The following is a 27,958-nucleotide window of genomic DNA, read 5'->3' as shown; positions in this document are numbered from 1 at the left end:
GGATGTGGAGCATTCAAAGAAAGTTAACTTATCCATAACTATGTTTGGATTCATAAAAGAGACTATTTTATGATTCACCCGTGAATAATTGAATACTCTCCCAATAATATAGCACCATTAGAGCTCTTAATTTTTTTTAGGTACAATAATAATGTGGGAGTTTAGTTTCAAACCTGCAATCTCAAAGCGAGTAATTATCTTAACCATTGAGTTATACTTATATTAGTGCAATTGACCTCTATCATATGAGAGATTTTGGTTCTATTTTCTTTTAATTAGAAATTTAAAAAGAACACATTTGGACAAAAAAAGGCGGTAGGTTTGCACCTTTTTCAGTGTCTATATAGGATGAGGTAATCTCAAATCCCCGTTCCATTTTAAAAGATCTCTTTTTTCTTTTATACATATTAATTAGGACGTAATAATAGACAATAATAGGTATTTATCACTAATAGAGCCATAGACTCTTTCAATAATTAATGTCTGATCAGATATTGATAAATGATAGACATCCACCCTACAAAATTACCATATTTTTAAAGTCTTATTTCATGGACTATATTTGTAAATATGGTAAAATCATTCATTACGAAACGAGGAATATTTGGTATAAGTATTTATTGCGAACAAAATAATTTTAAAAACTTGGAAAATTTAAAATAATGGAACTTGATTCAACATATATCCATCATATATTTTTCCATTACTCGACATTCTCTTAGAAAAAATTGCGCAAGTTGCATACAATCTAAAGTCTCATGCAGACCTAACTCATTATGAAGTTTAAAATCTATTTAAGTCCTAATTTTATTTATTTATTTTAGTTTGGTCCTTCTTATTAAATGTTTAGTTTTACTGATTTAGTTCTCCAATTTTTTAAATTCTTATTTTAGTCCTTGAGTTTTTCTCTAAGAATTATTATGGTCTGTCATATATAATTTATATCAATCTCGATTTTGAAACATAAGAATTAACTTATTATGTGATTCTAGCTTAACATAGATTTGATTGGATCTAAAACTCATTTAAATTTTGTAGATATTTATCAATCAAATATTATAGAGAAGATTATTAATGTCTTAATAAATTCTAACCAGTCGAATGGGACTCGAACTAGATATAATCAAGTAGTAAGTATGTATTGTCTAATATTTGAGCTCGAATAAACACGATGAATAACCAAGCCAAAGAACTTAAGAACACAAATTCAATAGTCCAAACAAGATATGTTTAAATAAGACATCTAGAGCTAGATTGCACTCGATTAATAGAGTAAGACATCAAATTTCTCAATAAAATCAACTCTTTTGATGATATGATGTACTTCTCTAAATTTACATTGGTCGAATCGAATAAGAAAATGAAAAAACATTAGGCGTGACTTGATTGTGAGCCATCAGTATTTTCGACAATGATTGAAAAGTGTTAAGGATGAAAAAACCACTACTCAACCCAAATGCTTAAGTTGATGGGTTGGATAAATTTCTCATCATAATAAATGAGGAGGAATAACAATGCAAGGATTCGAATAAAAGATTCCCCGCTCTAATACCATGTTAAGACCATTCGACCTCAAAGATTAAACTGATGAGTTGGATAAATTTAATTCATTTATGATATGTCATTTTAGATGGTTGTTTGTCTTTATGATTTTTTTTTCAGCTCAACTTTTTGAAACGTTGCGAGTACAGTATGACATTACAGACCAATATATGATACGTGTAGTCGGATTGAGGAGCTTTGATTTGTTGAGGGTTGAAATTTTGCTCGCATTTAATTAATTAGTTAATGTTAGAACATTTTTATCCAAAAGAAAAAAAGGCAAAAAAACCGATATTTTTATTGAGGTGCTTACTTTTATGACTATAGTCTCTTTAAAAAGCATTTAAAATATCCGGTTGGTAAAGTTCTCGTTTCCTATTTCATGTTCATGTTTTCTAGTTTTTAAGAAACAGACATGTTTGGTAACAAATTTTCGTTTTTTATTTCTAAATTTTGAATAATGGATTAATTTTGAAAACTATAGCTTATTTAAGTGTGTAAGTTGTTTTAAAATTAAATGGTTGTCTGGTTGTTTAAGCGTGCAATATAATTTTATTATTCTCTCAAGATCAGGGTTCGTTTACCACATAATCCATATATATTTTATTTTATTTTAATTTTTTGTAATATCTTATTTTTTTAATTTAAAATACTTTAAAATTTTATTCTTTATTTAAAGCACTTTTTCTTCTTAAAGAAAAAAAATTTTATTTTTCAAATTAAATAATTTTATTCTTTATTTAAACTAGTAATTTATACTTTTATATCAAAGAAATTCATATTATTAAATTATATTTTCTTTAATAAATCATAAATTTGTTTGGTCTTTTTTAATATTTAATATTTTTTGATTTAAAATATTTTGAGAATTTATTTTTTATTTAAAACCATTATGTTTTCTTAAAAAAAAAATTTCTATTTTTCAAATTAAAAATATTTTGAAATTTTATTATTTATTTAAAGGTAATAATTTATACTTTTATATCAAAGAAATTTATATGGTAAATTATATTTTCTTTAATAAATTATATTCTTCAACCATATGTTACATCTTTTTATATTATATTTACTAAATTTTATTTAACTAAAAATAAAAATAAACTAACATGAGTTAATGTATAAATTCTCGATCAAGAGGTTGTGGGTTCGAATCCTAATCTCTACAAATTATTGTACTAAAAAAATAAAAATAAAAATAAAAACAAAAAACAAGAAATAGTTATCAAATAACATATTTTTGTTTTTATTTTTATTTTTTTTTTGAAAAAACAAGAAACAGACATAGTTACGAAACATATTTTTGTTTTTAGTTCTAAAAAAATTAGAAACAGTAAATGGAAACAGAAACCAAGAAACGAAAATATTCATAAAGATCCTAATGTCAACACATCCATCAATTATCTGTATCAAAGCTGTTAACAGTAAATTAACGTAGCACTTAAATGATCATTAATTAAAAGATTTATTGTTAATTAAATATTTAACCTTTTGTCATATAATTAAAAAAAATAATAAAAAATCTAAATATAGATTATATGAAAAATAAAATTGAAACCTTAAAGAATTTGAGATCTTAAACTATGCCTCATTTACCTTTACTTTTGATGGACTCTTTTATCAATTTTATTATGATCTGTCCAAACAAACTAACTTTAAGAGAAAAAAAAAAACCTTACATGTATCGAGCTTTAACCGTTCAAAACATAATTTACCTCTCAAAAGGTCATTGTTGTACCAAAAAATAAAAAATAAAAACAAAATAACAAAATAATTAAAGAGATTTAAATATTTAAGTTTAAATGTTATGGCACTTTTATATTTTTACAAATATGATTTTTGTTTTGCATTCTGCTGTTTTTGCCTTTTTGAGTTTGTTAGGAATGAACTAATAACAAGTTAATTATCTAGAAAAATGAGAATTATGAGCGTCCAAAGCGCTATCAATTATTAGTTTTGAGATAAAATCCCATGAATATTCATATGATATGAGAGCCTAAAATAATTTGAATGAGCATCTAATCCAAAAATAGAATTCGAAAATGAGATACGGTCAAAATTGAGGAGCCTGAAATAGCTACCATGTTGAAGGGTATGATAAGGATTCCACATTGAAAAGATAAAGAACCTAACAAAAAGGCAATGCAGCCTTATGAAATATCGATATCGTTCTTATTGTCTTGTATACTTTTATTCTGGCACCCATGAGGATTATGGTTCAAAGGTAATCAATGTTAATGCAATTTATTAATAGGGATGAGCTAAAAGTTGGGCAAAGCAACTCCTTTATAACATTTCTTTATGTTCCCTTTTTGTAACATAAACATTTGATAGCACAAAAAGTTGTTGGAAAAAGTTCCACTCTTTTGAACAATCCAAAACATATGTTACCTTCTTTGATGGAGGCAGTAGCACGCTATTTTGTCACTCGATTCTTAGCACGATATATATCTACTGGATCATTAACGTAAGTTAACATATGGTATGATACTGCAATCATATAATATTTTTTATTATGTTAACTAATATGTTGATTATTCTATGAAACAGTATAATGGAGGAAGTTGGTACAGTATTTACCTTTAAGGGAACAGATAACAAATTCCTTCCAAAGGACATTGTTTTAAAAGTTCACAACCCCCAATTTTACTGGAAGGTATGTAATTTTAATTATTTCAATTTGATGAAATGAATGTTCATTCTTCATCAAGATCTCTCTATTTATAGATATGAATACGTATTTGTTTTGGCAGATTATGAAACGAGCTGACTTAGGCCTTGCAGATGCATACATCAATGAAGACTTTTCTTTTGTTGATAAAGATGAAGGACTTCTCAATCTTATCATGGTGAGATTAGTATATTAATTTTGAATCATTAAATATTATTCCTAATCTACAAGGACTCTCCTTCATATCATTATTTGTAGTTCCGTCTCAAAACTAATTAACAATGAGAGGAGTATTCTATGTCTATTTATAAACCTAGGTTTTGGGGTCTAGGGAATTAGACCCCGACTTCGCCGAAGCATATGCTACGGAAAGAGCATTGTTAGGTCTCTTATTTTGGAACCGGATGTTCATTTGAATGTTTGGACTCTGATACTATGTCAATATTCATAAGTTTCCATCTCAAAATCATTTGACAATAAGATTAGTAGTCTATTGTCTATTATAAACTTTTATTAGGTCTCTTATATTTTCAACGTGTAATTCTTAACAGTTTATGCTAACTTCGTTTCGTAGGTTCTCATAGCCAATGAAGATGCAAATTCTTCCACGGCAAGACTAAAGAAGAAAAGGTTGCATATAATTCATCAACGTTCTTTCTATTAAATTATTAAATATTAATATTCATGGAGTCCAATCTCAAAACCAATTGTCAATAAGAAGAGTAGCTGATTTATATTAGAAATTGTTGTTATATCTTTTATATTTTTAACGTGAGATTTTAAATATTAAATATGTTAACACATCCCACTTTCTCAGGGGATGGTGGACACCTCTACTATTCACAGCTACTATTGCGTCTGCAAAGTATTTTTTTCAACATGTTTTAAGACAAAACACTCTTACACAAGCTCGTAGGAACATCTCTCGTCATTATGATCTGGTATTACTTTCTATTTTCTTTAGCTATGAAATCGTATAACCGTCAAAAGTGAGTGACTGTTCATCGGAATTGTTATAGTCAGAATACTACGAGAATGCACTTAGATATTTTATATCATTTTTCTGTTTTGGGTGACAAGTATTTTGGATCTCTTTCGCATTTTGTTGTAGAGCAATGAACTGTTTTCTCTATTCTTGGATGATACAATGACATATTCATGCGCTATCTTTAAGGTTTGCTTATGAAACTATTTTCTTTACACATTTGATAATAATGTATTAAAAGGAGCCTTCGTTTTCTTAACTTATATATGCTTTTTCTAACAGATGGAAGATGAAGATTTGGGGGTTGCACAACTAAGAAAAATCTCTCTTCTTATCGAAAAGGTGATGCTTTTTCTACAGTTTTTCAATCTCAATCTCCATTTTTCATTTTATCCTCTCTCACTAGTTATTCCATATGTTTCATGTTTCAATCGTTAGGCAAGAATTAATAAGAACCATCATGTTCTAGAAATTGGATTTGGTTGGGGAAGCCTTGCCATTGAAGTTGTCAAACAAACTGGATGTCGTTATACTGGAATTACTTTGTCTGAGGAACAACTAAAATATGCCGAGAAGAAAATTAAAGACGTTGGCCTCGAGGTATCAATAATCACCCTAGCTATGATTAAATTCCTGTTTTTTTGCAAACAATTTGAACATAAATTGAAGGAAGTTGAATTTGTATACCAAGTTGTCAGGATTAACTATCAATTTTTTCCAATCTCAAAATCAATATTAGTTCTCGAGAGGGTGGTTATTTTGGGATTACCAATCTTGATTTGGATGCTCGTTTGAATTTGTTGAACTATGATACTATATTAATATTTATGGGATTATTCTAATCTCAAAACCAACTATGGATGAGAAACTCATATCCATTTTATAACGAACACAATTCGAATAAATTTAGAAATTTATGATCCGAAGTCAGATATATATAAATACACCATCTTAGCACTTGAATTTTTATCCTTGCTTTCAGGATCACATCAAGTTTCTTCTTTGTGACTATCGTGAATTGGCAAATACAAACAAATATGATAGGATTATATCGTGGTGAGTTCAACGAGATATCAATGAAGGGAAGTTACTAAGCTATGAGATCTTATGATAATTTTATTTTCTTTTTCTTTCATATTCAGCGGGATGATAGAACATGTTGGACATGAATCTATGGAAGAATTTTTCGGCTCTTGTGAATCAGTATTAGCAGAGAATGGTCTTCTTGTTTTACAGGTTAGAATAAAGTTTTAAATTATTACTACCCCATATGCTTAAATGTTGCTAGCATGTCATGAAATATTTCATTTAGCTTTTTGTTTTAGTTCATATCAATACCGGATGAGCGTTACGATGAGCACCGACTAAGTTTGGATTTTATGAGGGAATATATATTTCCAGGAGGATGCCTACCATCATTAGGTAGGATAACAGAAGCCATGACGACATCATCTCGACTTTGGTAAATAAATTGTTAATTATAATATAAATATGGTGTATCAGTTTAAGCTTTTGAATTTAGTGCCAGTTTACATGATAGTTTCTCTAGATAAAAAACTAAGTGAAATTCGCCTTTGTAGTGTAGTGTGGAACACTTGGAAAACATTGGAATTCATTATTATCAGACGCTGAGGTGTTGGAAAAAGAATTTCCTAAAGAATAAAAGGTATGAAAATAATGACAATATTTTAATCAATATGAATGTTGTTGTTTATTATTGAACTAGTTTATGAGCGTGTTATATTTGGAAATTATTTATTCCAGGAAGATACTTGAACTTGGTTTTGATGAAAGTTTTATACGGACTTGGGAGTACTATTTTGACTATGGTGCTGCTGGGTTTAAATCTCGCGCCATAGGAGATTATCAGGTATATACACATATTTTTAAATTGAGATGTCAAATTTTTTTTTTTTTTTTCCTTTTCTGTGGATATTAGTTATTTTGGTCCGATTGATTACTCCTCAGCTACATTTGAACTAATTGAACCTTCTTCACCTCTTCATAGCTAGGTTTGGAATTTTATTTATTTATTTTTAAATTGGGTTTCGCCATTTTCTTAGCTTGATTTTGATTGTTTAGTTGATTGAAGTTAATGTAACTTTATCGGTTAGCTAGTAGACAATTTTTTATTTAGTTTTGAAAAATAATTAATTTTTAGTACCCATGTTTAGAATTTGATTCACTAAGCCAAAGTATATGGTAAAAAATGAATCTATATTCCCTAAAGTATTTTATTATTTACAGATGTGAAATTAAGTAACATTATTTATAAAATTATTAAAATTCTAAGAGTTACCTCTATGATTCAATTGTTGTTGCAGATTGTGTTTTCAAGACCTGGTAACGTTGCAACATTCATCAATCCATATCAAGGAATACCTTCAGCATAATGAGTTCAAGCTTTGAGTGTTCCACATTGCTTCCGTTTTGTAGGAAAAAAGGTTTAAAATAAAACTTAGGCTATTATTATTGGAAATAATTTTGTTGCATTTAGCACCAAAAAAATAATAATAGTAAATTTATTTGAGCACGACTTTGATCGTCCCCGTGAAGCTCGGACTGAATGGTTGACCTGAGTTTGAAATCTGCATAGAAATAGAAAGAGGCTCCATGCTCGAGTCAGTATAAGTCCTAACTATAGCTCTCAAGATGAGGAATAGAATTGCGTACCTCTCATAAATGAATTGGATCCTGAGCCTCTACGTAGGCTAAGACCCTACAGATACCACATATAATTTGATGGTTGTTGTCAGAGAAAAGTGATTAACAAATAGTTAGGTGGGGCTCGTAAAATTTCTAGTCCTCTTGTTGCACGAAAAACTTTCATACTCCATCCATCTAAAATTTATCACTTGTAAAGTATCTTTATTTTTATAAAAAATAATATATATATAAAATATATATTTTACGTGGAGTCACGTATTTAGAAACAATATTTACTCGTTCATCCCTCTGCTCCCAACAAAATTGCAAAGAATTGTTCCTGATTTCTATGCAAGACAGTGTAATTGCTTTTTTATTTTGTTTTGTTTATAAATTATAGAAGCGGAAAGTATATGGTTTACCTTGGAAGTTAACTTTTTCCTCAACACGTGAATTATTATTATTATTATTTTATAGGAAAAAGTGTAGATTATTAAATAAGGATTGATTAAAAAGGAGAAATATAATATATTTCTTTTAAGCCTGCCTTCAATATTATTGTTAGGGATGTGTTAACCAAGTTTTAAAATATTGATGTCGATCTAAATATTGAGGTCTTAATTTTATGAAAATATCGATTAAAAAATCGATAGAATGTCAAGGTGACTAGGTCAATAGATATTTTGATAAAAATAATAAAAATATGAAATATTTATACTAACAAATGAATATTTTCAACATTTTTAAATAAGTTAGAAAAATATTATTATTAATATTATGTTTACCTAAGTGATATTTTGTAGTTTTTTTTTTATTTTATGGACTTTTTTTTAAACAATAATATTATAGAAATTTCGATTCATCTTTTATGCAAATGTCGAAATAAAAAGCATATGAAAATGTCGATGAAAATGTTAACATGTGGACATTTAATACCTAGTTTACTTGGACATTTACTAACTGCAACCAATACTCAGTAGCTATTTTTAACCTTGAGCTACCGTTCTTTGAATTGAGAATTGGAGAAACAAATAGTTCTTTTCTTTTTTTTCTTTTCTATATTAAATTATAAATGAGGAGTATTCAAATTTACGATCAATATAAAGAGGTACATTGCATACCAGTTATAAACTATATCCAGAATGTATTTGGTTTTGCTAAAACGAACGTAGCTCAACAATAATTGATATATATATATATATCAAATTGAGAGGTTGTGAGTTCGATATCCCACCCCCACATGTTGTATTAAAAAAAAATGTGTGTGGTGTTTTTAGAATGTCAAAATTGTGGGTCGCTCTTCTTTTTTAGAAAAATCTAAAGTGTTTGATAATAATATAAAAGTCACTTTTGAAATAATCAAATTGGTTTATACTCATTTTTAAATAATCATTTTAAGGTATATTCTCCAAAAATAATCCTAAACCCGATTGACTTGAGAATCATTATTTTAAAATTACTTTATGCTAATTTAGCATTTGTAGATTAATCAAACAAACTTAGTGATTAAAATTCAAATTACACATGTATTTTAATTAAATCATTTTATAAAAAGTGTTTTAAAGAATTTTTCTAAAAGGTTTAAATTAGAAGATATGTTAAGTATTTAACTTTCAAGTCAGAAAAAAAAATTGCATTCAATTCATTTTTATAATTAATGTAATATTAAAGAATAGAACTTGATAGAGCTATTGCCCTCATAAATGAGTTCTTTTACCTTCCAAATTCTAAAGACCGCCCAATTTAAATGCTATAATTATTACTTTTCATTATAAAATTTAAATTAATAAGTTTAGGCAGCAATCACAATACTTTTTTGTATGCATATTTGGTAATGTCATAAAAAAAATTATATGTGGGGATTTTTTTTAATATTACTAATATTTAAGCTTATTTTCAAAATAATATATTGATTTGAAGTTTATTGGGAAAATAATGCTTTTGAAACTCTTCCGCCCATAGTAAGATGACCTATATACATAGCATTGTATGTCGTCTCATGCAGCCACGTTGTTTAAAAAAATGGTATGTCGGCTCTTCAAGAGAAATTGGCAAGAGGTTGTGAAGCCACCCCATGGGAGCAGATTTATTATCTAAAATATGTATTTTTTCTTTAGTACAACATGTGGGGGTGGAGAATCGAACTCACAACCTCTTGGTTGGAAGTATATGTCAATAACCTAACCGGTTGAGGTATGTTCGCTTTGGCTATTTAAAATATGTATATGTCTTCTCTTGACCATTTTTTTAAATCTTTAAAGTAATGTGACGGCAAGGAAACGACCTATCGTTGAAGTGGACTTCGTCATCTTTTGAACAGACGATTTAGTGGAGTCGTCTTTTCGAGCCACGATTTAATGGTGGAGAATTTGAAGCATTATTTTTGAAATAAATTTTGAATTATCATTATTTTAAAAATAAATTTAAATATATTAGCAATATTAAAAAAAAAATCGGACTAGTCTCCTCTGAAGTATTATTTTCTTTCTAGTTGGATTGAGGGGTGCTTTTATTTGTTGAAGGTCTTTTTATTAAAAAAATTATTCAAATATTTGTTGAATTTACTTGCATTTTTATGACTATATCCTTTTTAAAAACCATTTACACTGTCAGCACATCATTCAATTATCTACGTTAAAGTTGTTAAAAATAAACTTAGCATTCATATGTCATTGAATAAGATATAACAAGTTATTTAAATATATTTACTTTTTCAAAAAAAAAAACAAATATATATATATAGTATATTTAACTTTTACTTCATAATTAAAATCTAAATTTATGACAATTATTTGAATATAGCTCATAAATAAGGTATCTATTACTATCTCAAACTTTATGGTTGTTGAATTAAAAAAATCTAAAAATTTATAAAATTCTAAACATATATTATATCAAATATAAAATCAAACTTTCTATAAATTAAGACCTAAATTAAGCTGTCATTTTCTATATTAAAAGAAGGTTCAAATATGAAACGTTGTTGCTTATTTCCTACTTCATATTTTATTACTATTATAATTTTTTTCTTTTTGGAAATTGATAATAAATCGGAGAAAATCCAGCAAAAATAGAGTACCCAAGTCATCAATCAATAGAGGAAAAGGAGGGGTCCCAACATCATAAATGCCCACATTAATTCTACACTAAATATATGTTTTAGTTGTTTTAGTTTTATAATGTTTACTGCTCGACAATATCTCAATTAGTTAAGATATATATATATCATTTACCACAAGATGGTAGATTTGACTTCGATCCATCTCTACACATTGTACATTGTACTTTTAAAAAGTGATCGTTTTGGTCTTTTTATTTTCTTTTCTATCTCATTTATACGGATTGCACCGTTTCAATTTCTTGAAATATATATATCAAAAAAAAGTTTTAGTATTTTTTAAATAGAGACTAAAATAATCCGTTTTTAAAAGTATAGGGATCGAAATAAACCGTTTGAAAGTACATAAACAAAACCTAAAAACAATTTAAAAGTTCATAAATCAAAACTAAAAGTAGAAGATGAAAATAGTATTCAAACCACAGAGATAAAAGTTGACATAAAAAACTTTCTATAAAAATAGCTGTACGTGCATGAATATCCATCCATCAACGGCATTCCTCATTTAAGTTGTTGTCGTCTGATACTGAATAATACTGCAAAGGAGAATGAAGGTCGCGGTGGTCGGAGCAGGAATCAGCGGCCTGGTTTCGGCTTATGTCCTGGCCAAAGCTGGGGCGGAGGTCGTTCTGTTCGAAAAGGAAGATCATTTTGGTGGCGATACCACAACTCTAAACTTCCATGGCTTTGATTTGAACTTCGACTTCGTGGTTTTCAATCAAGTAATCTGTCTCTCTTACTTATTGTTGAGTTTATAAGGAGACCATAGACAAAATTCCATATTGGCTAAAGAAAGAAGAAAGATGAATGAAAAACAAATATCATTTCTGCTAGAAATTGGCCTACATTTTTTTTTTCTTTTACAATGTACTAAATAACATTTTGCTAAAATGAATTTGAAACTTATTCATAATATAGGCTTCTTACATTCGAATTTCAATAATATTAGTCCTTTTTTTTTAAACTAATAAGTTCTCTGATTCCTACATCTTTCGCATATGATCGGTAGAATTATTTCATCATTTATTAATGTTTAGATTATAATTTTAATTTACAATTTTCAGGTAACATATCCAAATATGATGGAATTCTTTGAAAATTTCGGCGTTGAAATAGAAGCATCAGATATGTCATTCTCAGTTAGTTTAAACAAAGGACAAGGCTATGAATGGGGTAATAGAAATAGTTTTTCAAGTCTATTTGCCCAAAAGAAGAACATTCTCAATCCACGTTTCTTGCAAATGATTCGAGAAATTGTCAAATTTAAGGATGATGTTATCAAGTACGTATTACCAATATTGTTGCCCCTCACCCAAAAAAAAAATTTTTTTTTTTTAACTTGAAATCTATGTCGCGTGGCTTCGTCAGTTGGATCCCTGTAACCAAAGGGTGTTGACGGCTACCCAATACTGTAACTTGTGGGACTCGTTCTCGAATGGGGAGAAAGCCCCGACTACAGCCGTGCAGGACTCGAACCGTAGGGGGTATCCCCATTCGACTACAAACCTACTACGCCACCACCTACCGACGGTGGCCTAAAAAAATGTTATCTTGAATTATGGTTCTTTGTTTACAGTTATCTTGAATTTATGGAGAATAATCAAGAAATTGATCGAAACGAAACGTTGGGACAATTTCTCAAGTCAAGGAACTACTCTGAATGGTTTCTAAAAGCTTATCTTGTGAGATTTTCATCGCATTTTTTAGCTATATTTCCTATCGATTGAAAGACAAATATGTAATTTTACTTTTTTTTTTTTTTTCCCTTTTTCCTTTCAGTTTCCGATGTGTGGTTCAATTTGGTTGTGCTCCACAGGAAAAGTTCTCAACTTTTCAGCTTTCTCAACTCTTTCATTTTTTCGAAATTATTGTCTTCTTCAGGTGTGTTCTAATTTTTTATTCTTTTGGAGATTTTTAATTATACATATATAAAATATATTGGATAGGCTTCGGCAAGCTATATATATTATTTCTTCTATTTTCTTGTTTTTCTTTATAGTTATTTGATCATCCGCAATGGTTTACTGTCAAACGGCATTCACATTCTTACATGAACAAGGTAATCATATTGGAAAAATATATATTATATAAAAGAAATTAAATTTTTATTTATTTATTGTTATTGTCTCAAAAGTCTTTATTATTAATGTCTAGCATTTTTACAAATTGATGTTTAAAAAATTAGATCCAACGAGTACTTGAGAGTCAAGGGTGTCAGATAAGAACTTCTTCTAAAGTTGATTCCATTTCAACAACCAATAAAGGTGATTTCAGCTCTTATTGTGCTTTTATTTGTATGTTTTAAAATTATCAAATCCATTATTAACATTTAATATAATGTTTATTAGGGTGTATTGTAAGCTATGGACTTGGTTCTGAAGAAATATTCGGTGAATGTGTGATAGCAACTAATGCCCCTGATACTTTGAGAATATTAGGGAACCATGCGACACCCGAAGAAGTGAGAGTACTTGGTTCTTTCCAATATGTCTATAGGTACGTACATTTATTATCTTACATTCTATTCGATTCTTAATTCTCATGAGTTCGTTGAAGGATCTCACATTGAAAAGAGAGGAGGTCTTACAATGGTTTATAATAAATATGAGCTACTCTTCTCATTGCCAATTGTGAGAATTAATCCCACTATCTTTGAAGCAACAGTCTATACGACGAACTTCGGTATCAAATTGTTGTGCATGATGAATATTATGAATCGATAAAAATAATGTCACGAAGACTTGAAATAGTTACATTAAAGTACATATATAATTATTTTCTGTCTTGGCAGTGACATTTTTCTTCACGGTGACAAAAATTTCATGCCCAAAAACCCAGCAGCATGGAGTGCAAGGAACTTTCTTGAAAATACCAAAAATAAATTTTGTTTGGCATATTGGCTCAATGTACTCGAGGTTAATTCCTTATTTAACTTAAATAATATTTCATATATATGTATAACTTTTGTCTAACTCTTTCATTCTCTCTTTTGGAGAGTTAATTCAGAATGTTGGAGAAACAAATCCTCCTTTTCTGGTAACTCTTAATCCAGAACAAGAGCCAACACATACATTGTTTAAGTGGTCAATTGGCCTCCCAATTCCATCTGTAGCATCATCAAAAGCTTTAAATGAGCTTCATAGCATTCAAGGCAAGAGACAAGTTTGGTTTTGTGGAGCATATCAAGGTGTGGTTTAATTTATCTTTTTCCTCGCAACAATATCTCATTTTTATATTCACGATTAAAGATCTCAGGACCTAACAAAGGTTTATAATAGACATAGACTACTACTTTCATCGTTAATTGATTTTGAGATGTGTAATAATTCCTCATTAAACGAACGAGCTCTTCTCATTAAGGATTTAGAGAAAGCTTACAAGGTATTTATACACAATACACCCAATAACTAGTACAACTAACTGTCTTAACAAGAATTGATTGATACAAAAATAATTAAGTAGAAAAGGGTCAACGTATAATTTCGCAATTAATAAGATTATAGAACCCATGAATATTGATATGGTATCAGAGTATCCCAAAACGCTCAAACGAGCATCCGAGTCCAAAAATAGAATTCGGTCAAAATCGATTAACCAAAAAAAGACATGATCTTGAGGGATATGTAAAGATCCCATATAGATAAAGGGACCTAACAAATGTTTATAATAGACATAAATTACTGATCTTCTCGTCGTCAATTGATTTTTGAGATAAACCGTATGAATATTGATATTCTTACCATTATATATGTTGATTATGCTATTTTCCTTTAGGTTATGGCTCCCATGAGGATAGGTTAAAGGTAAGAATAATTACTAAAAACATTCCATTTGTTGGCCTTTGCATAAAGTTACTGTAAAATACTTAAAGATGATAATTTGGATAATTGAATTGAAAATCATATTAACTTTTGTATAATTAACACAATATTTGCAGGCCAGTATTATGACAGCACAAAAATTGCTTGGCAAAAGTACTTTCACTCTGTTAAGTAATCCAAACATGGTAATTTTTTTTAAGAGATAGGAGCTCGCCATCTTGTCACTAGATTTTTGGCCCGATATGTAACTATCGGATCATTAATGTAAGTTGTTTTTCTTCGAGATTGAACTTTCAACTTCAAAGAAAGTAAGACTTATTTATCCCGCTAATATTGCTTATTCTATAATACAGTATAAAGGAGGAAGGTGGTACCATATTTACCTTTGAGGGAATTGGAAAAAACTCCCCCAAGGTTGTTCTAAGAGTTCATAACCCTCAATTTTATTGGAAGGTATATATATGTAACTTTAAGATGATTTTTGAGGAATTTCCATCGTGAAAATTGTTCTCTTTCCTTTTTAGTTTCAAATATTCCTCACCACACCAACTAGAATTTCTTTTGACAGATTATGACAGAAGCTGACTTGGGGCTTGCAAGTGCATATATTAATGGAGACTTCTCTTTTGTTGATAAAGATGAAGGTCTTCTTAATCTTATCCTGGTCAGCTAGATTTATTTATTTTGAGTGATCTTTAATTAAGGTACGTTTGATAACGTTTCCAATTTTTGTGTCTTGTTTCTCGTTTTTAATTTTTGCAAAACATAAATATTTAGTATTTGACAATGGTTCTCGTTTATCATTTTTAAGAAATATTTTTACATTTGCGTTATTCCCGTTTCTAGTTTTTTCTAAAACATAAATAAAAATATTATTTTATCATGTTTACTCACATGATATAAAAATGGTTACCAAATATGTTTCTATTTTTTTTCATTAAAAAAAATTAAGAAACAAGACACAACTACCAAACGTATTTACATCTTCGTTTATTAAAAAAAAGGACGAAAGGAGCAACAAGCTAAAATAGAAACATTACTAAACGAGTCCTAAATATTTCTTCCTAACGTCGTTAATCTACATCGGCTCTCTTTCATGCTAGCTTCTTTTACAGGTTCTCATAGCTAACAGAGATTCAAAATCTTCTACTGCAAAATTAAAGAAGAAAAGGTATATATGTAATAATAGAGACATTTTATGAAATATATAAGCTAAAGTTTTTCTATAGGTTGTGTTAACGATGATACATACTTAATTTTTAGGGGATGGTGGTCGCCTCCATTATTTACAGCTAGTTTTGCATATGCAAAATATTTCTTTCGACATGTTTCAAGAGCAAATACTGTTGCACAAGCTCGTACAAATGCTTCTGATCATTATGACTTGGTACTGCTTTAATTTTTTTGTTTCTGTGAGTACAACAATTTCGAAATATGAAGGACCGAACTTTCGACGTTGAACGAAGGAGTATATGCTAATTACGTTGGCTGGATTCTTATTTTGTGTCATTTTTCTCCCTCTCGACGACAAATATTTAATTTGAATGGTCTTTTATTCTTTTTTTTTCATAGAGCAATGAACTCTTTTCTCTTTTCTTGGGTGATACGATGATGTACTCATGTGCCATCTTTAAGGTTTGTCGATGAAATTATGATCAGACGTTTAGGCCCGTTTGACAAAGTTCTTTGTTTCTAATTTTATTAAGAAACTGAATCTTTTTGTTACTAGGTATGCTTCTTGTTTTTTGTTTCTTATTTTTTCAAAACATTCTCAAACTTGTATAGAAATTTTAGAAACAATCGAAACAAAAGTTCTTATTTTTTTGTTTCCATTTTCAATTTATTCTAAAATATAAATAAACAAATTATTTTATCATACTTAAATTCATGGATATTAAGATCATGCAATTTATTTTCATTTATTAAAAATGAGGAAACAAAAAAAAGGCTCGTTTCGTAAAATTCTTGTTTTTTATTTTTCGTTTTCTCATTTTTCAATTAAAAAAATTTGTATTTGGTAATTGTTTATCGTTCTCTAGAACATGTTTGATAATTAGTTTTTTGTTTCCTCTTCTCTAAAGTTTTAATAAATTAAAACAAGTATAAGTTTTACATGAATTGAAACTAATTTTTCAAATTAAATATTAAAACTTTTTATATTTATTCTATGATATTTATTATGCATTTTATAAGTCAAAATTCTATGTTTTGGCATTAACTGATTATAGAAAACAAAAAACAACAAACCTGATTTTATTTGTTTCGAAATTTGTACCTAAAGTTGGAAATATTTCTTAAAAATAAAAAAACTACAAATATTAACGGTTAACAAACACTTACATTTTTCAAAAATTGGAAACAAGAAACAAGAACATTATCAAACGAGTCTTTGATAATCAATTATGTTGATTTTTTTTCTTACCTTTTGTTTGTCAATAGATGGAGGATGAAGATTTGAACGTTGCACAATTGCGAAAAATCTCTGTTCTTATAGAAAAGGTGATTATTTTTGCTACAATTTTTTAGTTTTAGTGAAGTTTTTTTTTTCTCCATCCTCTCACTAATTAATTAATCTATTTTCTCTATTTTAATTGTTAGGCAAGAATCAATAAGAACCATCATGTGCTAGAGATTGGGTGTGGTTGGGGACGCCTAGCTATTGAACTTGTGAAGCAAACTAGATGTCATTATACTGGAATTACTTTATCTGAAGAACAACTAAAATATGCCCAAAAAAAAGTTAATGATCTCGGTTTTCAGGTAAATTTTAAGGATCCATTTGGTAATGTTCCTATTTTTTATTTCTCGTTTCTAATTTTTTTAAGAATTGGGGACGAGCCTAAAACGTCAACACCTCCCATTTATCGAGAACTTCTGGTGTAAGCCACACGGCATCTATTTCAAGTTATAAAAAAAAAATTATTAAAAAAACCTAAGCATTACAACCATTTATGTTTTCTTGATCTTCTTTGTTTTAAAACGTTCTCAAAATTGTATAGAAATTTTGAAAACAACGAAAACAAGTTTTTTGTTTCTAATTCTCGTTTCCAGTTTGTTCCGAAACATAAATAATTAAAAGAACCGATCAATTCTTGAATCTATGACATACAATTTTTTTCCTTTCTTTATTAAAAAAAAAACGAAACATGAATATTACCAAAACGACCCCTAAATTAACTCTTTTTTTTTTCTTTCTTTGCTATAGTTAATCAAAAGAACAGCTAAAATATGTTGATTAAAAGTTAAAATTAAAGAACAAGTACTCTAATAAATATAAATAGACTATTAATTAGCTCTTAAAACTTTCCCTCCAAATGTCATTATTAACTAAATCATTTTGGTTCAACCAGCATCACATCAAGTTTCTTCTTTGCGACTATCGACGATTGCCAAGTCATAACAACAAATATGATAGGATTATATCATGGTGAGTTGATTTGAAAGGTTAATTAATTTTGTTAATCATATGAACAAAATAGTATTATATGCTAATTATTTTTTTATATTTATCAGTGAGATGATTGAAGCTGTTGGACATGAATTTATGGAAGACTTTTTTACTTATTGTGAGTCTGTATTAGCAGAAAATGGCCTTTTTGTTCTACAGGTTTGACAATTTTAATTGCTACAAATTTTGTCACTTCATTTTATGATTATCTTAACAATGTTAATATGTTATGGATTATTTCATATTACTTCTGATTCTTATTAGTTTTTATCGACACCGGACGAGCGTTACGATGAGTACCGACTAAGTTCAGAGTTCATAAAGGAATATATATTTCTAGGAGCATGCCTACCGTCATTAAGTAGGATAACAACAGCCATGGCTACTGCATCTAGATTTTGGTAAATAAGCTATATATAACAAAAATATTCATTTTTTTTCATGTTCAACAAAAACTAAAGTATGAAATTTCCTTCCCTTAATTTGTAGTGTGGAACATTTGGAAAACATTGGACTTCATTACTATCAAACATTGAGGTGTTGGAGAAACAATTTCCTTAATAATAAGAGGTAAGAAAGCTTTGTTCATATCATTTGGAAAAAAAAAACTATATATTAATGTTAATTTGAAATAAATGTCTCGATTTGTTTTTTGTTTCGGTGAGATACTTGAACTTGGTTTTGATGAAAGATTCATACGAACTTACGAATACTATTTTGACTATTCCGCTGCTGCTTATAAGTCATGCACCCTGGGAGATTATCAGGTATATATTCATCTAAACCTAAAAAAAAGCTCAAACATCTTCTTTACTAATAATTTATCAATTTAAATAACATGAAAAAATATCTATTAATCGGCTAAATATATAGTTTAGCCTTGATATTTGTCATTTTCCGATTATAATTTTGTCGATACATAAAATTGAAATTTTAAAGAAGTGATCTAATTGAACATACTAAATTATATAATTTATATCTTTATATTAAAAAAAAATTATTGGTTACACTCGTGAAATTAATTACTAAAATTATTTAGACTGGCACTTATGGTTGTAATTTTATTGCAGATTGTGTTTTCAAGGCCTGGTAATGTTGCAACATTCAACAATCCATACCAAGGAATACCTTCAGCATATTGAATATAATTCATTTTACTTCTTTACTATTTTTCGAAAAAAAACTTGTAAAAACCACCATAGCTCAACTATAATTGACATATATATTCCCGATTAAGAGGTTGTGAATGTTGTACTAAAAAAAAATAATAAATAAATTTTGGCTACTATTATTGGAAATAATAATTTGGCTGGCATTTAGCACCAAATTAAGTGTTTTACTTTTGAACTTAAACTTCTATGTTAAAACCTACGAACATTAAGGATTGATTTTTAAAAAATAATTAAAAAAAACTACGTTTATACTTGCCTGCAAATATATTATTCTTACCTCGCAAGAACATATTGTCATTAGTATTAATGGAAAAATGAACTATATATGTGGTAAAATGTACATTTTGAGTTTATGATTTCTCAAAAAAAAAAAAAAATTATGAATTGGAAAAGATAATGTAAGATTAATTGTATCATGCGAAATTGCAAAAAGAGAAAATGGCACTTGGACACGAAGTTAACATATTCAATAACGAAAATGGTATAGTTAAAAAATGTTAAAATGTAAAGGACTAAACTGAAACTTTTAAAGAATATAAACTAAATTAAAAAGATATACCAACATTATGAACTAAAGCATATATTTAGTGTAGAATTAATGTGGACGTTTATGAGGTTTGGACCCCTCCTTCTCTCCTCTTTGGATCGATTGACTTAGATGTACTTTATTTTTGCTAAATTTACTCACTAGTTATTAGTTCCTTCTTAACTTAAAAAAATAAAAACGTTGACATGAGCATAGTTCAATAGATTAAGGTATCTGTCTACCACTAAAAGGTCATGAGTTCAAAGAAGGTTATTAACGTCTTAAATACGTTAAATTATGCTCAAGTTGACACGGTTTAATTTAAGTATTAAGGTTTACAAGGTTTGTGACTCCAGATTTGATATATTATATATAAAGAATTTTATAAATAAGAAAAATTGAGTTTAACATAATTTTCAGATGAGAGAAGATTAATAGGGTGCAACTTCTCAAATTTGTCATAAATTTTTAGATTTTAATTATGAAATAAAAGTTAAACATATTTAGAAAATGTAACATTTTACCACATAAAGTTCATTTTCCTATTAATATTATATCAACCAGAATTACCTTTGTGATAAAGAATAATATGATCAGAAGACAGATTTTAATTAAAGAGCATTGCACTATATTGCATAAGATATTAATAATTCAGGAACAGCCTTTGCAATTTATTCATTGATTTTTTGGTTCTAAATGCAACCAAATTATTTCTAATATGATGCTGAAGGTATTCGTTGATATGGATCGATGAATGTTGCAACATTGCCAGGCCTTGAGAACACAATCTGCAACAACATTTTAATCATGGCTTAGTGAATCAAATTCTAAACAACTTTTAATAATAAAAATTAAACTCTAAATTTAAATGACTACTAAAGTTCATTATTTTTCTAAACTAAATTAAAAAGATACCTACTAGCTACCCAAAAAGTCATTAAATTCAACCAATTATACGATCAAGATCAAGCTAAAAGAGATCAAAACCCAATAACAAAAGATTCGAGATCCTTTTATGGTATTAGAGCTGTGCACGAATTAAGTCCAATCCTGATTTCAAATCCTCGAGTAACACTCATTTCAAAACTCTCGTGGCAAAGGCTGACAATTCCTTATCAATTCAAACCTTCCACCAAGTTTCAAGCCTTATTTCAATCAAATTGAACTTTTCTAACTACAGCCTATATGGAAGTCCCAAGTTCTACCGCTCACTAAAAGAAATAGGGGTTTTTCCGACGCTTGAAAACATCGGGAAAAGCCAACAAGACGTATGTTGGGAAAAAAAGTGAAGAGACAGTCAACAATGCTGATCATGGAATGTAGAAGATCAACCCTCAATACACTGCTTCGAAGTTCGAACAATAATGATGTCTCGTGGCTACTAGGAACAATCATTGAAGATGTTCTAGTTATGATTGAAGGAACAGATGATGCCCATAAGGTATGGAACTCTTCAGAAGAAATGATGTTAACAGTCACTAAAGAAAGTAAAATTCATCCGAAGGAAGCTTTAGTAAGCATAGAGAAGTGAAACATTTCTTTCTTTCTGAATACAACATGTGGGGTGGGGATCGAACTCACAACCTCTTGGTTGGAGATTTATCAATTGCCGCTGAGCTATACTCGCTTTGGCAGAAGTGAAACCTTTCATTGGATGAATATTTGAAGTTTAAAAGGACTTTGTGATAAACTAGCTGGTATTGAAGAAGCCATTAGATGAAGAAGAAAGGGGTGGACAGTTCAGAGGAAGAGGATGGAACATGAGTGCATACCTCTTCCTTGACGCCCCTCAAATATTTTGTGACATCATGAGTGCTCTCTCTCGAAACGTCTATTAATCTCGTGTTTCATGCTAGAACAAAACATGTCGAAATGAACTACCATTTTTTTTTTTGAGGGAATATGACATTGGGAACTCTCATTACAAGATATGTACACCCTTTCACCAACAAATAGCTGATATTTTTACGGACCGCTGGCTAAAAACCCCTTTCGATCACTCCGAAACAAGCTCGGCGTTTGATCTTCGCCACTGCAAGTCCAAATCAGCAGCCATTCCAGATCAACAGCATATATTCCAAACCAGTAGCATATCAGTAGCATCACCTAGCAGTAATCTCAACTGCAAATCTTCAACAATCAATCTCCATCATCTCCCCCTTTTTGTGCTGATTAGAACTTTACTCCAGCTTGATCTTTTCTATTTTTAATTTCATTTCCATTTCTTCTGACCAATTCTTATCGTTTCCATTCTTATTAATTTCCTAATGATTTATCAGGAATACTCTCCATGTACTTTCTTCGTGCAGTGTTCTTAAGAAGATTTTACAGTCTCTTGTAATAGAAAGAGAGAGATTGAATTTCTTCAGTACAGTGGGCTGAAATCCTTTGGAAAAAATGTCCTAATCTAGCAATGAAGAGGTGAAAAAAGTCCAAATGTAGCTAAAGAGAACTCAATAGGACCAAAATAACTAATATCCACAAAAAAGGAAACAAAAAATATATCCACAAGAATATTCATAGCCAGAGCCACAAATCTTTAAAAAGATATAAATTTAAGCTAATGAACAGTCAGTTAAATTTCCATTTCAAGTAATAATTTGACATGTCCAATTGAGCAGGAAGATGTGTATACCTGATAATCTCCAACGGTGCGAGATTTAAAACCAGCAGCACAATAGTCAAAATAATATTCCCAAGTTCGTATAAAACTTTCATCAAAACCAAGTTCGAGTATCTGACTGAAATAAAGAATTTTCAATGCATTATAGATTGAGCTTCAATTTGATGCACAACATCCATATTGAATAGAAAAATTCCATACCTCTTATTCTTTAGGAAATTCTTTTTCCAACACCTCAATGTCTGATAGTAATGAATTCCAATGTTTTCCAAGTGTTCCACGCTACAAAGGAATTTCACTTAGTTTTTATCACGGAAAATTACCACGAATCGCCTTCCATATTAATCATATAAACTACCACTAAATTTAAAAGCTTAAACCGATAGATTACGATAAATTTAATCTTTTATAAATATTCATAGTCTTAACAATTATTTACCAAAATCTGGATGATGTAGTCATGGCCGCTGTTAGCCTACTTAATGATTGCAAGCATCCTCCTGGAAATATTCTTAAAGCATCATGGGTTTGTGTTGCTATTACACGATTCATCAAATATTTCTTGAGAATTGAGTCCATAGCTTACGATGCACTCTGATCGAACGTTGTATCAAAATGTTAAACATATTTATTGCAATCTTCAATTGCATATTAAAATACATTAAATGTGGAAGAAAATAAAGAGCCAAAACTATCTTTTATCTATTTAATTACTCACTTTCATTTGTTGTGGAGATGAAATCAACTTTAGAGGAAGTTCTTATACGACATCCTCGACCCTCAAGTACTTTTGGATCTGATATTAATACAAAACAATTGTGATAAATATTATCTAAGATGGAAAGAAATAATAAAATAACTTCTTTCACATTGTACAATTTTAAAGATCACCTTTTCCATGAAAGAATGTAAACTCCACTTGATGATAGGGCATTGTTGATGAACAAATAACTACAAAAGAGAAAAAAAATTTTGCAAATTAAATAAATAATAGCATGCCAAAGACTATTCCTATATATATTAAAGTAGTTGAAAATCTCAAAAAATAATAAAAAAGGTGATTAAAAAAAATACCTGAGGTAAATTATGATTTCGAAGAAATGAAAAAACTAAGAAAGCTGAAAAGTCCAAAATTCTTTCTGTTTGGCACCACCAAATTGAATCACATATCGGAATCTGAACAAACATCACAAATAAACGACCAATTCAAATATAAAGAAGCCTACATTGTACAATTATTTTCAAATTAATTTTAGCAAAGTATTCTTATTTAGCATATTGTAAGGGAAAAAAAAGTAGCTCAATTTCTAATGGTAATTTTCTTTGAAAAATCAATCAAATTATTAAGAAAAATAAAAATACAGGACTTTTGAATACATAATCTCCTGATTTAATGTCTGGTTAATTCACCCACTAATTTAAAAGTTTAAGTCGATGAATAACGATAAATTTGATCTTTTATGGATATCCAGTTACATCTGGTTAACTATATTCAAGTTGACACATTTAAGAGTCCTAAATTCAGAACTCATGATAGTTAATACCTAGAGGTCCAAGACCCTTGCCTCTATGACATTTTAAAGGACAAACCATTTATGTCAAATTATTAAATTAACAATAAAATTCTAATTATTTTAGATATATTTGTTTATTTATACTTTTTATTTGAGTTAATACAAATCAACTCATTAATTTTAAGTTTAATTAATAAAATAACTTTAAGAAGGTTGAACTATTTTTAATTAACTAATTATATTTAGTAGATCATCTTAATTAATTAAAGTATAACTAATAAATTAATTATAAGTAATAAAATTACTTTATTGAGTATAAATTATCAAATGGAAGGGATTATATACCCTTAGAGAGAGGGATAAACAAAGCCTAGAAAATAATGACTATGCCAACCATCCGCTGACTCTACAACATTTGGTATCGAGAATACATAAAAATTACTAATTCTTAAGATAGATGAGTATCGTAGGACTATGCCAACCATGAAATTATGCATGTCAAACTCTCTTACTCATTTTCGCAAAAGGTCGTGAGTTCTCAATCCCCCACCCCACATACTGTACTAAAAAAATATATCTTACTCGTTTTCATTCTCACCCACAATAAACTCATAAACCAAGCGACTTATTAGAGATCGACTAAATCAATACAGCGATAAAATTAAAATAATTTTTACTCGGAAACCAAAAATGAATAGTATATTTAAGAAGAACGAGAGAGATTACTGAATTGGAGAGCATGAAGCCAAGGTCCAAATCAAATCCATGGGAGTTAAGAGTTGTGGCATGACCACCTAAATGATCTTCCCTTTCAAACAACACGACCTCCGCCCCGGCTTTGGCCAAAACATAAGCCGAAACCAGGCCGCTGATCCCCGCTCCGATCACCGCCACCTTCATCTTTCTCCGACCACCGCCACCTTATATTGAATTCAGTTATGAGAGAGTGAGAGAAGTCAGAAAACGCAGTACCAAAAGAAAGAAATGGATGTTCCCTTTATATTGAGGTTTGCCAAATTCAATTCATAAATAATGGCTTTATAATCACGTTGGGCCCATGAGGGCTCCAGTCAAAATAGTGAATAAGTACATAAAAATCTAGTGATAGGATTAAAATGCACTTTTGGCTAAGTGGTAATTTCATTGTGGTACATTTTTATTAGCTTTATATTTTATATACTATGAAATTTACTCTTTTGACGTTATTTTAAATATACTTAGTAAAAATTTGGACTAGAATATAAAATTGTCATATTTCAACTGCTTTTAAAAGTTTAGACTATAATATAAAATTATCATGTTTTGAACTGCTTGTATACATATAATTATTATCATTTAAACTTTTTATCTTATTTTTATTAATATTCTTGTAGATTTAATTTAGAATCTAAATAGAGATACTATAAAAGAAAATCGATGAACTCGTCTAGTTCGGATAGATATTCTATATAAGTAAATTTAGAAAAATTGCATCAAATTCTAGTTTAGAATGGTTAATTAAAATTGTAATATTTAACACCAAGTTTGTATTTTTTACAAAATTGGTTATATTTTAGTTAAAGTTTTTTCTTAATTAGTACAATAAATGTAGAGATAAGATATTTAACCTCCAATTAATAGAGAATGAACAAAAATATCTCAACTGCTACGTTCATGTCGATTTTAGTTTTTTTCTTTATTATCATTATTATTATTTTTGGTATGATGTTGGCTTTAGTTAAAAGCTTAGTTTCATTTTAAGAAAATTTCCATTTTCTATGTTGCAATGAAAAAATTAACCCTTTTTTCCTTTGAAGTGTACTACGAATGTGGGGTGAGAATTTAAACCTTCAATCTCAATGGAAGAAGTAGATATATATTTTAACCAAATAATTAATTATGTTCATGTTTTGTTGGCTATCATAATTTCATTCAATTAATTACTAGTAAATCATAATTGTAATTCTTTACTATTTCTAATAAAAAAAAATTTTAAATCCCATTCAAGGTTTAAATTTTATCCTTTATTTCAAGAGTATTGTCATTAATATTAATAGAAAAATGAACTATATATGTGGTAAAGTGTACAATTTTCTTTAAGGGGTTATAAGAGTTTTATAATTTAAATTACTCAAAACTAAAGTTTATAAATTAAAAAAAAAAAAGATAATGTAAGATTAATATATGTACGCATGAGTATCTACGATATATGCTTATATATTATTACTAAAATTCAAAAGAAAAAAAATTGTCTGAAAACAAAAAAAATGGCACTCCAAATTTTAAAATTATTTTATAAAATGTTTTTAAAATATTAAAACATATTTAGAACCAGCTTGTAAGTTGCAATCTAAAAATTGTTGTTAAAAACTTTGAATGCATCAAAATCTTTATTATTATTATTATTAATTTTTTTTAGGCAATCAAAATCTTTATTATTATTTCCAAGGAAACAAAGCATTCAACTATATGTTAAATGACATCATTTGAAACTTTTGTTGATAGAGAATACAATAATGTAATCAACGTGAGGTTAGCTCAATGATAATTGGTACGATTAAGAGGTCATGAATTCGAATCTTCCTACCCACTTGATGTTATAAAAAATATTAATTCACTTCCCGCCATGAAAAATTGTGATGGTTTCATTTAATTTCTCCATGAATGCAAAATTACAAGTTAGGTTGCATTCAATATGCAAAATTTTGTTTGGACTCACCTAACATATAAATTTATATGGAGGTAAATTATGTAATGTGTATACTTGTCCATAGTGGAAATGTGAAAATGTCTTATCATTTTACTTCATTATTATTATTTGTATTTATTGTAAGTTATGAATGATGCCAAACTTTCTCAATGGATTTCCTGTAAGTGTGAATGGGATTTCTCGAAAATATATAAGAGGTAAATTAGGTAATATAAACGGTGGAAATGAAATCGTGATCATTTTTACTATTTATATTTATTTTAAGTCAGGGAAGGATATCAATCATGATTTTAAATATCTGTCGACACGTCGACATTTCCATCGACATATCCATGTTTTCATGGGTTTGACATCGACATGCGGGGTAAATCAACATTTCCATTATAGTACAACCAAATCGACAAAATATGAAAAATATCAACAAAATGTCACTAATATACACATAATATTAATATTAATTATTTTTAACTAATTTAGAAATAGGAAAATGTTTATTTGTTCATTTAAATATTTTTTATGATTTTTTAATTTTTATAATTTTTATAGAAATATTCATGGACATCGACATTTTTAAAAGTTTGATGCTAACTCGTGAATGCCTCGTTGAATCGAGATTTCTCAATTTTGGGTAAGTGAGATTTCTCGGAAAAATAAATATATAAAAGGTAAAAGTAAGTAGTGTGTATCTTGTCAATAGTGAAAATGAAAAAGTGTTAATCATTCAACTTTAACTTTATTTTTATTATTCGTATTTATTGTAAGTTATAAATGATGCCAACTTGTGGATTCCTCGTTGAATCAATAATTGAATTCTTAATGATAGGTGAATGAGATTCTAAAAATAAAAAAGGGTAAATTAGGTAGTATCTATATTGTCAACCGTACTATCTTTATTCACATTACGATTTTTCTTTTGTAAATAAATTTTTAATGTAAATAGACCCACGTCACTTTTAAAACGATGTTGATGTGGCAGACAATGAGTACTAGAAGAAGTACTCTTATAGACGTACCTTAAATATTTTTGCCGTCTATTATTGTAAGTTACAAACAATGTCATATTGTGGTTTCCCTAAGAATTGAATTCTCGATGCATTTAAAATAATGTTGAAAATTCATGTATTTATTAGATTCATTTATGAGCGAGAATACTTTTCTAGAAAAACAACTTCTAAGAGATAGTTTAAATTAATGTTTTAAATGTCG

At 28.7% G+C, this 27,958-nt stretch overlaps 3 protein-coding genes across 4 annotated transcripts; 2 read left to right on the top strand and 1 right to left on the bottom strand.

Annotated features, from left to right (window-relative positions):
* The first annotated feature begins 3,743 nt into the window (after nt 1-3,743).
* On the top strand, nt 3,744-7,986 carry LOC111009831 (uncharacterized). Its single transcript, XM_022283047.2, has 15 exons — nt 3,744-3,763; nt 3,866-4,006; nt 4,090-4,195; nt 4,293-4,388; nt 4,785-4,840; nt 5,028-5,151; nt 5,322-5,384; nt 5,478-5,537; nt 5,634-5,795; nt 6,178-6,251; nt 6,338-6,431; nt 6,521-6,657; nt 6,781-6,861; nt 6,960-7,065; nt 7,520-7,986. Exons 1-15 carry the CDS (start codon nt 3,744-3,746, stop codon nt 7,586-7,588), a joined length of 1,389 nt encoding a protein of 462 aa, XP_022138739.2. The 3' UTR covers nt 7,589-7,986.
* A 3,478-nt stretch (nt 7,987-11,464) lies between these two features.
* On the top strand, nt 11,465-14,139 carry LOC148210482 (uncharacterized). Its single transcript, XM_088126530.1, has 6 exons — nt 11,465-11,681; nt 12,024-12,840; nt 12,959-13,018; nt 13,145-13,223; nt 13,308-13,455; nt 13,751-14,139. The coding sequence occupies exons 2-6, from the start codon at nt 12,745-12,747 to the stop codon at nt 13,929-13,931; spliced, it is 564 nt and encodes a 187-aa protein (XP_087982656.1). The 5' UTR covers nt 11,465-11,681; nt 12,024-12,744; the 3' UTR covers nt 13,932-14,139.
* Nucleotides 14,140-20,501: 6,362 nt separating this feature from the next.
* On the bottom strand, nt 20,502-25,015 carry LOC111009649 (uncharacterized). 2 transcript variants are annotated; one of them, XR_015792184.1, is made up of 8 exons: nt 24,790-25,015; nt 23,624-23,725; nt 23,441-23,500; nt 23,268-23,345; nt 22,989-23,143; nt 22,751-22,831; nt 22,562-22,667; nt 20,502-20,714 (listed from the first exon to the last, which is right to left on the bottom strand). XR_015792184.1 is itself a non-coding variant. In XM_022282794.2 (7 exons), the coding sequence occupies exons 4-7, from the start codon at nt 23,126-23,128 to the stop codon at nt 20,640-20,642; spliced, it is 402 nt and encodes a 133-aa protein (XP_022138486.2). In that variant the 5' UTR covers nt 23,129-23,143; nt 23,268-23,345; nt 23,441-23,500; nt 23,624-23,725; the 3' UTR covers nt 20,511-20,639. The 2 variants fall into 2 exon arrangements, 1 of the variants encoding a protein (XP_022138486.2); XM_022282794.2 differs by lacking the exon at nt 24,790-25,015 and having other exon boundaries at nt 20,511-20,714.
* Between the last annotated feature and the right edge of the window lie 2,943 nt (nt 25,016-27,958).

This window comes from Momordica charantia (assembly GCF_013281855.1).
Source record: "Momordica charantia cultivar OHB3-1 chromosome 7 unlocalized genomic scaffold, Mcharantia_2.0 BLBB01000007.1, whole genome shotgun sequence".
Taxonomy (NCBI): Eukaryota; Viridiplantae; Streptophyta; class Magnoliopsida; order Cucurbitales; family Cucurbitaceae; genus Momordica; species Momordica charantia.
The sequence above is the reverse complement of the archived record's forward strand: the minus strand, read 5'-3'. Positions and strand labels throughout refer to the sequence as shown.

Coding starts and splice junctions, on each gene's coding strand:
- LOC111009831 (XM_022283047.2), top strand. CDS start 3,744: ATGAGGATTATGGTTCAAAG. Junction 4,007..4,089: donor ATATCTACTGGATCATTAAC/GTAAGTTAACAT, acceptor TCTATGAAACAG/TATAATGGAGGAAGTTGGTA. Junction 7,066..7,519: donor GCGCCATAGGAGATTATCAG/GTATATACACAT, acceptor TTGTTGTTGCAG/ATTGTGTTTTCAAGACCTGG.
- LOC148210482 (XM_088126530.1), top strand. CDS start 12,745: ATGTGTGGTTCAATTTGGTTGTGCTCCACAGGAAAAGTTCTCAACTTT. Junction 12,841..12,958: donor GAAATTATTGTCTTCTTCAG/GTGTGTTCTAAT, acceptor TTTTCTTTATAG/TTATTTGATCATCCGCAATG. Junction 13,019..13,144: donor CACATTCTTACATGAACAAG/GTAATCATATTG, acceptor TTAAAAAATTAG/ATCCAACGAGTACTTGAGAG.
- LOC111009649 (XM_022282794.2), bottom strand. CDS start 23,128: ATGGACTCAATTCTCAAGAAATATTTGATGAATCGTGTAATAGCAACA. Junction 22,832..22,988: donor ACTACATCATCCAGATTTTG/GTAAATAATTGT, acceptor ATTCCTTTGTAG/CGTGGAACACTTGGAAAACA. Junction 22,668..22,750: donor AATTTCCTAAAGAATAAGAG/GTATGGAATTTT, acceptor TCTTTATTTCAG/TCAGATACTCGAACTTGGTT.